Source organism: Tupaia chinensis, unplaced genomic scaffold (genome assembly GCF_000334495.1).
Source record: "Tupaia chinensis unplaced genomic scaffold, TupChi_1.0 Scaffold143651_1, whole genome shotgun sequence".
Classification (NCBI taxonomy): domain Eukaryota; kingdom Metazoa; phylum Chordata; class Mammalia; order Scandentia; family Tupaiidae; genus Tupaia; species Tupaia belangeri.
In genome coordinates, this window is record NW_006203500.1 from 2,633,944 (window position 1) to 2,644,675 (window position 10,732).

The 10,732-nt window shown below is 49.0% G+C and overlaps 1 protein-coding gene across 2 annotated transcripts in view; it reads right to left on the reverse strand.

The window, feature by feature from the left end:
• Positions 1-10,732, reverse strand: part of RIBC2 (RIB43A domain with coiled-coils 2) — a 29,997-nt gene that overhangs the window by 16,237 nt on the left and 3,028 nt on the right. For both annotated transcript variants that reach the window (XM_006164636.3, XM_006164635.2), the window contains exons 3-6: positions 7,823-8,167; positions 3,156-3,274; positions 2,337-2,564; positions 147-307 (exon numbers count right to left, since the gene is read on the reverse strand). In XM_006164636.3, coding sequence (XP_006164698.1) covers positions 147-307; positions 2,337-2,564; positions 3,156-3,274; positions 7,823-8,167 — 853 coding nt within the window. The remainder of the gene's footprint in view (positions 1-146; positions 308-2,336; positions 2,565-3,155; positions 3,275-7,822; positions 8,168-10,732) is intronic.

Sequence of the window (10,732 nt, forward strand, 5' to 3'; positions counted from 1 at the left end):
TGGGTGTGCCCACCCGTCTGGGCCGCCTTAGGGTCCCCCGTGCCTGGATGAGGACATCCTAGGAGGGGTGTCTCCCCCTCCCCTCCCCCTCCCTGTCTGTGGCCTCCACAGCCCCCCACATCCCCTCCGGCACCCACTGCACCCACCCCTGCTCCCTGGCCAGGCTGAAGTTGCAGTTGTCCTGGGCCCTGCGCAGGTCGCGCTGCTGGCGCTGCTGTTGCCGCTCAAACAGGAGGGTGGCCCGAGCCCCCTGAATACTCCGCCGGGCCCAGTCCATGTCTCGCTGGCGCTCTTCTTCCTGGAGTCTCTGCAGGGAGCACAGGTGACTCAGCACCACCTTCCCAGGGCCAGGAGCCCTGGAATCCTCTGGAAGACTTGACTCACACCTTTATAGATGGAGAAACTAAGGCTCGGGAAGGTGGCCAATGACATGCAGGAAGTCAGAAGGGAGTCCCTCCCCAACCAGCCCTCATTCCATGTGACCTAGCTGCCTCCCACCGTGGGGGGCCCTTGGCTGTCCTTATACTCCTGAAAGGACAGCAGAGACACGATTCCAACAGCCATCCCGGTCTGAGGCTCCCACAGGCAGGCCTAAGCCCAGGGTCCTCTGGGATCTTCCAGAGGTTCCCTGACTTAGCTGGCAGTCAGATCCCAACCCAGCAAGCATCTGCCTGTGCTTCCATGCCACTGAGCACAGGGACTACCTGGAGAATTTCTAGAACGTGCTGATACCACAGCCCCACCCAGGGAAAACTCCACATTTCTGCATTTCAGCCCACTCTTCATTGTCCTCCAGATCCCTCTATGAGAACTGCTAAGCCCTAGAATTAGTGTAGAGGAGAGAGTTGCTTCCTAGTGTGGTCAGCCCTGCCACTGGACCAGCTTCTCCTGCTCCCTAGGGGGCAAAAGATGAGCCCCTCCACCCATTCCCCTGGAGGGCAGTGGCTCTGCAGGCCTGGCTTAGCCCACCCAGAACTGAAAGGCCAGGGGGTGCCCGGCTTTCCCATGAACAGGTTTTGCCTTGCTCCTGTAAACCTCACCTATGAAGTAAGGCTGCTTGCAGGGGCCTGGGCCACCACATGAGCTGCTTTGTCACAAATGTAGTGACAGGGGACACACTCTGCTGAGGCAAAGCAGACCGACCTGCTATAGTTTGCATGATCCTAGTTTTCTGAGTCACCCTCCATGCATAGAAAAGGGATAGGGAGGAAGGCTGCCAGTGGGCTTGGGCAGTTCTGAGCCAGGAGACTGAAGGTGGGCTTTCTCCCTTCAGACTTTTCCATCTGCTAATGTTCCACACAGACTAAAGCACTGTGCAGGGCATGCAGCTGGTGCTGCTGTTGCTGTTCAAACAGCAGCCGTCCCGCCAGCTGGCCGGCCAACTGCAGCGTGAAGGGCAGAGTAGGGTCCACAGAGTCCAGCCTTGGGCACTCTCCACCTGGAGGTTGGCAGGGCTACCCAGGTCCAACCCCTACACTGTTGCACACTTGCTGCTCAGGCCCTGGTCCAGGCCCGGCTGCAGCCCTTTGTCCTCTCCAGCCTGGAGGTACGTTCTCTGACGGTTTGAGAGCCTCTTCAGATCCCTGGCTCCTCAACAGACCCAGCCCTGACTCTCCAGCTGCCCACCGCTGGGCAAACCCTAGCAGCGGTTCTCAAGCTACAGCAGACATCAGAATCCCCTGAGCTTTACTGAGCCACTGCCCCTGCTTCAGGGTTTCTGACTCTGTAGGTCTGGGGTTGGTCAGAGAATCCTATTTTTCTCACTCTCTTCCCTCTCATGCCCTTAGAGTCTACCCTTCACATGGCTGCTCTTAAAATGGAAGTCAGATCCAATCACTCCTGGCTCTAAACCCTCCAGAATTTCCCTTCCAAGTAAAGCCAATATTTTCCCTAGTGGCCTGCTGGACCCTCTGTGGCCTTGGACCTGCCCCTCTCCCCTCTCTCATGCTGCCGTTCCTTACCCTTCTCCCAGAGTCAAACATGGGCCTGCCCCAGGGCCTTTGCCCTTTCCGTTCTCCCTGCCTGGTCACCCTTTCCCAGAATTCTGAATGGTTAGCTTTTCCCTGAAAATCTGAAATCTGAATGGTGTCAGCTCCAATGTCACCTCTGTCCCCTGACTGCTCCCCTCAGGCCCAACACTCCTAATCACCTTGGCCAGCCTTACTGTTCTTTCTCAGCACTCATAGCCCTTGAGGTTCCATACTTGTCACCTCCTCCCACCAGAGCGGAATGCCCAGGACAGGGCATAATGGACAGTGGCTACACCTGGATGCTGGGGCAGGGTACAAGGTAGATGGGCGCCCACTGGGATCTGTGAGAAGGGCTGGGGCAGGCACCAGCTTCTCCTGGACTTGCTGTTTCTGGACCAGGCGGATCTGCTCCAGCTGTTCTCGGGTCATGCCCTTCCAGCGGTCGGGAACCACGCGGTGGGGCCCAAAGGAGCTGGCTGCCTGCTGCGGGTTCTCGGAGAGCAAGTCCCCACGAAGCAAGTTGGAGATCTCGGCCAGGTTGTCTTCCTGTTCCTGCTTCTTCTCTAGTTTCTTCCTTTCTGCTGATTCCAAGGTCTAAGCAAAGAAAGGCATTTAGACACCCCTGGTGATTCCTGGGGACTCAGAGGCAGAGGTCAATCTAACCGGAGGCCTTTTGAGGTCAGGATGAAGGGTTGGCGAGTAGACCTGTCAGGCATGGATGTGGGAGGGCCATGGGAGCCCTGGGGTCGTAAGAGCCCTGCGGGGCAGCAGCCAGGGCTGAAGGGTGGCTACCTGCTGGGCGTGTGCATAGAAGCTGGGAGTCTTTGCACCAATCTGCTAAAGCAGGGCACTGCCCCTGTGTCAGGCTGCCATTCCACAGGCCTGGTCCCATCCTGGGGCCCTAGTAATCCTCAGATATCTGTGGCCCCCAACCGACCCTCAGCAGAGTGACTCGTGACTGCAGTGACGTCTCAAAGGTGGAAAATGCACAGTCCCCTTCACTGGTCTTGATGGCTTCAGCCACAACCCCTGGTACAAGTGAACCCTGATCAAGTTGCCGCTCAAATCCCTGAGGAGGCCCAGAAGGTGTACCCAGCCAGGGTTGCTGGTATGACCCTAAGGCGGGGTATGCCAGGAAGCTGCTGCATGCTCGTCCTCCCCTGGAGACACTGAGGCAGGGTGTACCTGGCTCTTGTTGAACTCTTTCACAGCTGCACAGACCCCCTTCCTGGTGGCACTCTCCAGATTCTGTAGGTGCCTGGCTGTTTCATCAAACTGTAGCCTTGTCTTTGTGTACAAGTCCTCTGAAAGGGAACGAGGTGCAATCACGCCAAACACCCCAGGAGCATCCTCCCGGGTATGCTGAGCAGCAAGCAGCTCGGTCATTCACACATTCACCTCTCACTGTGTCTTTGGCCATAAGGACGATGATGGGAATAATAGTGACAGGGCTGGCCTCTGGAGGCTGTTGGTTTAGTCTGATGAGCTAATTTCAATAAGGCTATCCAATGGGTAAATGGCATTAGATAGGTGACATGATCACTACTAGGGGTTGATAATGTCTGCTATCAATTAGTACTGTCTGCAGTGGCCCAGAGATAGGCTAGTGGTGTGCACCTTGCTGTCCCTGGTCTATCAGAAAGCAGCTACAGGGGCCTAGAGATGGTGGGAGCTCAGAAAAAGGGGCTGTAGAAATCAGACAAGAATCCAGAGAGGAGGGGGTGCCAGGTAAGTTATCTGCAGAGTGGCAGAAGGACTTTGTAAGGCCAGCAAGATCAAGGAGGGAGAAGAGCTGGAGAAGATGGGTCAACGTAGACTGACCAAACCATAAAATGGAAAGATGTGAAAGCAAGCAGTGCAGGTACATGCGCCACACAGGCTTTTCCCAGTTCTATTAACCTCCGGTGTTCCTTGATCTCTGAGCCTTAGCGTCCTTCCCTGCTAGGCAGGACAACACCTACTTTGCAGGGTTGTTACATTTTAAAATGCTGCTAATTGGGGGACATGGTGGTTGAAGTACTGAACTTCCCACATGACCGACCATGGTTCAAGTCCCAGACCTGGTGATTTGCTTTCTCACTTTCCTTCTCTCTCTGTCTCTCTCTGGTGAACACATGTGAAAACATAATAATGATAATAAAGTAAAATAAAATTTTAAAATGCTGCCAATCAAAAGCTTCATTTGGTATTTGTGTACTGCGAATCTCCCCATTCCCTCCAAAAGCAAAGGTTAAACTCCTTGGGCTTGACTCTCTGGCCTCTGCTGACCTTCAGCCTCATCTCTCACTCTTCCTTTGTTCTTTTTTTTTCATTAATTGAACATCTAGTGAACAAGAGTCTAACAGGGGTCTTTCTTCAGGAACAGATAGTACCTAATGGTGAGTACAACATAACAGGCTTTCCTTGCATTTCTGGAACTTGCTGTCTAGGAGATAATGATTTACACTTGGGCCCCAAAATATATGTGCCAAACAAACTGTGACTGTGCTACAGGGGAAAAGGTGACTGGGAGAGAAGGGTGGGAATACCTGACTCAGGCATGTAGTTGGGAGTGGGCAGTGAGATGGCTCTCTAGGAGAAAATGCCTTACAAGTTGAGGCCTGGAGGCCAGAACAGCTAGACGAGAGCAGGTGCAAAGGTCTGCAATGAGAAGTGACCTGGGGAGCCAGCAGTAAATGTGCCAAGATGCCCAGAACACAGTGAGCAGGGTGGGGTGGGGCCAGAGGCCCCTGTGTACAGAGCTTGGCTGTGAGAGGCTTTTGCATTTGATCCCATGTGCAATGGGAAGGAATTAGAGTGAGCTAGGCTGGGATGGAGGGGGTGAGGGTGATGTGGTTGAACTTGACATTGGTTAAGATTGTCCTGACCACTGTGTTGAGAAGGAACCAGAGAGAGGCAAGAGAGGAAGCAAGCAGTGCAGGTACATGCGCCACACAGGCTTTTCCCAGTTCTATTAACCTCCGGTGTTCCTTGATCTCTGAGCCTTAGCGTCCTTCCCTGCTAGGCAGGACAACACCTACTTTGCAGGGTTGTTACATTTTAAAATGCTGCTAATTGGGGGACATGGTGGTTGAAGTACTGAACTTCCCACATGACCGACCATGGTTCAAGTCCCAGACCTGGTGATTTGCTTTCTCACTTTCCTTCTCTCTCTGTCTCTCTCTGGTGAACACATGTGAAAACATAATAATGATAATAAAGTAAAATAAAATTTTAAAATGCTGCCAATCAAAAGCTTCATTTGGTATTTGTGTACTGCGAATCTCCCCATTCCCTCCAAAAGCAAAGGTTAAACTCCTTGGGCTTGACTCTCTGGCCTCTGCTGACCTTCAGCCTCATCTCTCACTCTTCCTTTGTTCTTTTTTTTTCATTAATTGAACATCTAGTGAACAAGAGTCTAACAGGGGTCTTTCTTCAGGAACAGATAGTACCTAATGGTGAGTACAACATAACAGGCTTTCCTTGCATTTCTGGAACTTGCTGTCTAGGAGATAATGATTTACACTTGGGCCCCAAAATATATGTGCCAAACAAACTGTGACTGTGCTACAGGGGAAAAGGTGACTGGGAGAGAAGGGTGGGAATACCTGACTCAGGCATGTAGTTGGGAGTGGGCAGTGAGATGGCTCTCTAGGAGAAAATGCCTTACAAGTTGAGGCCTGGAGGCCAGAACAGCTAGACGAGAGCAGGTGCAAAGGTCTGCAATGAGAAGTGACCTGGGGAGCCAGCAGTAAATGTGCCAAGATGCCCAGAACACAGTGAGCAGGGTGGGGTGGGGCCAGAGGCCCCTGTGTACAGAGCTTGGCTGTGAGAGGCTTTTGCATTTGATCCCATGTGCAATGGGAAGGAATTAGAGTGAGCTAGGCTGGGATGGAGGGGGTGAGGGTGATGTGGTTGAACTTGACATTGGTTAAGATTGTCCTGACCACTGTGTTGAGAAGGAACCAGAGAGAGGCAAGAGAGGAAGAGGGAGACAAAGAGAGAGCAGTTGGCAGGAGTCACACAGGTGAGAAGCGGTGGTGGTCTGAACTGCAGTAGTGACAATAGGAACAGAAGTGCACAGTTCAAAGTACGTGCAGGAGATGGAAGGGACAAGAGCTGACAACGGGCTGAAGATGAGAGGGGATTTCTGGTAGGACTAAGAAAGGCCGAGTCACTTGGTGAGAGGAGGAGGATGGCAGGACACGCCCCACTGGGGGTGCTCTCTTTCTCTCTCTGGTGAGAGTACCAAACCTCGGGCAGTAAAAAATGTTTAAAAATAAGTAAGAATCCCCTGCCTTCATTGAACTGGGGAGACGGATGGCATGTACATAAACCACAGAACATGTATGTGCTCAAGGCTACAGAGAAAATTAAGCAAGGAAGGGGATGGGATGGGTGGGCAGGAGGGGGGAAGAAGGTGAAGTCTCACTGATGACATTTTAGCAATGTCAATGCAGGAGGGGAGGGGCGAGCCATGCGGCTACCTGGGGAAGACGTTTCCAGGCAGAAGGAACAAGAAGTGCAAAGGCACTGAGCAGAAGTGAGCCTGATATACTCACACTCTAGGAGGATGGCATGGGAAGAACAGTGAGTAGAAGGCTGTGCAACTAGAGATAAGGCCAGAAGTGAGGGCCTTGGAGGTCCTTAGCATCAGTTTGGCTTTTACTCTGAGGGAAATGGGAAGCTGCTGGAGGGTTTTTGAGCAAAAGCTCTGATTAACTGTTTACAGGACCACTCCGGCCGCTGGACTGAGAAGAGACTGGGGGAAGACAGACAGAAGCACAGAGACCAGGTGGAGGGTGTTGCGATGATCCAGACTGACAGATGGAGAGAACTTTGTCCAGAAAGGAGTGGTAGAGGTTAACGTAAAGTTGCTGAAATCTGAGACTTGCTGGTGGCCTGGAGGTGGCATTTGAAAGGAAGAGAGCCAGGATGACCTGGCTCAAGGTCCCAGACTAGAGAATGGAGCCATCAACCTAGGAAAGTGGTCAGTTCAGGAAGTCCGAGTGCAGTGCCACGCTTGCACTGACTCTGACCTGCTTATTAGACACCCAAGAGCAGACAACTGGTGGCATGAGTAGGGCAGGATTTACTGGGTTTTCCACAGTTCCATTCTAGAAGGAGGCTCTTTCATGCCTTGAGGCCTTAGCCCAAAAGTTCCCTGGGTCTCGGGAGTCCTAGGGAGGACATGGACCACTGTGCCCAGGACTGTACCCCACTACACCCTGTAGGAACTTTGACCACTACCAGGAGACATGGCCACCTAAGTATTTCCCATTTGTCTTCTATGCAGACTATGAACACACTGAGGGTGGGAGGTGCCTCTGTGCCCAGCACCCAGCTGGGGCCCTGATGTGGAGATGCGCTCTCAAAGTGTTCCTGAACGGGGAACCAGCAGTTAGCATAATGGCTATGTCACTGGACTCCCACGTAGTCGACCGCGGTTCGCGTCCCAGACCCGGTGGCTTAAAACTCACACCAGGCGCGTGTGCATGCATGCCTAAGATTCTGAGAGGAGAATGGAGGAGAAGGGATTGCAGCGTGACCATCCCCCCTGGGGGGTGATTTCTCGCTTTCTGTCTCTATTTCTCTCTCTGTCTGTCTGGCGAGCGCATGTGCCCTGTAGCGAAAAAAAAAAAAAAAACTCTCAAAAAAGAAAAAAAAAAGTGTTCCTGTACGAAGGACACTTACCAGCACAGTCCACGCCTGGGGTGCAGGATCTGCCTGCTCTGTCCTCTAAGGCCACTGCAGTATGGGGCTGTGCACGTCAGGAGGACTTCAAACCCCCAAGTCCCCACAAAACCTGGGTGGGATGGGGTGTCGACTGGTCAAAGTGAGGACTGAGACCAGTTGTCTTTCCCATTCATTACCTGCACATCTTCTCCCAGCACAGGCATTCCTCCATTCCCTCTGCTGTTGCAAGCACCATTCTCTGTTTTGTTCCTCTTGGAATTTCTTCCTGTCATGGAAGTTTAAATCCTCTCCCATGAATTTCTGCATCCCTGACACCGTGTTCCGAGTATCATTATCTGCCTGCCGGGCTGGGAGGTCTTTCTTAAGGGCTAGGGGGTCAGACAGATCAAATTCACGGCGAGTTTCTGGCTTCTGAAAGCTCTGTTGGAAGTTGTTGATGGCGCGACAGAGATTTTTCCTGTCTCTCCTTTCCCGATCTTCTAATATACACATGATTTTGTCATTTTGCTTCATTTCAGCAGCTGGAATATATACAAGCATATCCATCAGCTTAAGACTCAGAGGAAAAAATAAATTTGAGTCCACTTTAAAAAGAATTTTTAGTGATCATAAAAATAATACAACCCCCCAAAAATAAACTATTAAAGGATTAGTATCCTGAGCATACAAAGAGTACCTCCATCTTAATTATTGGGTCATCGGAAAAGTTGGGATGCATTTTTATATGTTTTCCTATGCAAAAATGTATAAATGACTTTTCCAACGATCCAATAAAAAATAAATCAAACATTCAGTCAAAAAATGGACAAAGGATAGGAACAGGCAAATCACTCTAAAGAAACCACAGTGACTAATCAACATGTGAAAGAATGATTTACTTTATAAGAAGGGAAACATACAACAAATTAGAAGCAAAATATTTCAAAGGCATTAGCTAAATGCCTTAATTAAAAAATTCAAAATCCCAAACTTAAGAAAAAAAGCTTATTTATCTATCTATGGGAGGCAATGAGAAGAGATAGAAAGAAAAAGAGATAGCCTCTCCAGGTGGGGTCCCCACACCATGACATACCCCTAGCTTCAATTGGTCTGAGGCACATGTGCACAGTGAAATCCCAGGACATGAACCTAGGACCTTTCCTGTGTGGGTCCAGTTGTGCCACCACCTGGTCCCCCAAATTCAGAACTTTTAAAATGCTGACATGATGCCACAAGTGGGAAATTCTACTCCTGACCTCTTGTGACTGATTAGAGTTAAAACACTGTAATTATATATATATAATATGTAATTTTATATATATATATAAGCATAAATTAATTTATGATAGAGAACATGTGTGAGGGCATGCTCACGAGAGAAAAAAGTACCCTCAACAGCATCTCATCATGCCATTAGCCCCTTTCCCTAGCCCTTCAGTTCTTCAGGATCTTGGGCACAAATACATGACCTGTATGTTTCCAGGTCAACTGAGCATCCAAACCTACAGTCAGCCATGTGCCTTATAGCACTATAGTGCCAGCACTGTGCCACTGAGGCTGGGCCGTAAATAAATTTTGTCTTTACATATGCCCAAGATAGTTCATTATATGTAAAGAAATATTCCAAAATCTAAAAAAGAAAGAAAGAAAGAAAAAAACTCTAAAATCCAAAATATTTTTTGTCCCAGGCATTTCAGATAAGGAATATTCAATCTGTAATAGCGCACATTAGTAAGTATGTGGGGAAATAAAGATCTTTTATTTGTGACTGGTGATACTCTGACTTGGTATAATAAAGCAATTTAGAAATATCCCATAAAACTGAAACTCTGCCCACCTATGACTCATCAATTCTAGCTCTAAGTATCTCTCTCCCATGTACACTGGGATTTAATGTGGGCAGTCACTGTGGCATTTGCAATGAAAGTATGGGAAAGAACTCTAACCCAGTCACTAGCAGAAAAATGGATAAAGAAACTGGTTGGGACCAGCAGTTAGCGTAATAGCTATGTCGTTGGACTCCTATGTAGTCGAGGGCAGTTCGAGTCCCGGATTCAGTGGCTTAAACTCACGCCGGGCGCGTGTGCATGCGTGCCCAAGATCCCAAGAGGAGAATGAAGGAGAAGAGATTGCAGCGTGGCCATCCCCCCTGGGGAGGGTGATTTCTCGCTTTCTGTCTCTCTCTCTCTCTGTCTCGCTGGTGAGCGTACACGCCCTATAGCAAAAATCTCTCCAAAAAAAAAAAAAAAGGAAAAAAGAAACTGTGGTTAATTCATAAAACAAAATGTCATAAAACAATTAAAGTAAATATTTTGTCTGTAGATCACGGATTAACTTCAAAGACACAATGTTGAATGAAAGAAAAATGATCCATTCAACAGGACACCATTTTTGTTCTATAAAACACACAACTCACCATGTTATGTTATAAATACATACACAAATAGTACATATATTAAAATGTACCGGGATGTACATTTCTGAGGAAGAAGTCAATGGAAAGTTAAGAGGTGGGGAGAGATTTAGCTCTATATACAACACAATCCTCAAAAAACACTCTTAAAATGAGATACTGAAGTCAATTTGGTGCAATGTTAACATCTAGTCTGGTGGTGGGTACACACGTGCCTGCCATGTTCTTTTTGTAAGTTTGATTTACATTATAATAAGAGACAAAAAGAATAAAATGTTCGGAAAATACAGACTGGTATAAAGAAAAAAATTGTTACTTATAATTCTATTGCTCTAACATTTCCACTGCTAACATTCCTATATATTTCCTTTCTTCTTTTTCTATAAACGTAACTGATAGCCCATCATATGCACACGTTTGTATCCTGCTTCTTTCCATTTTAAAAATCCTCACAGCATATTTTTAAAACTGAAATTTCAGGACCAGCAGTTGGCATAATGGTTATGTTGCTGGACTCCCTTGTCGTCAACTGCGGTTCCCAGACTCAGCAGCTTAAACTCATGCTGAGCATGTGTGCATGCGTGCCCAAGATCCCGAGAGGAGAACGGAGGAGAAGGGATTGTGGTGTGGCTATCCCCCCTGGGGGATGATTTCTTGCCGCTTTCTGTATCTCTGTATTTCTCCAGTGAGTACA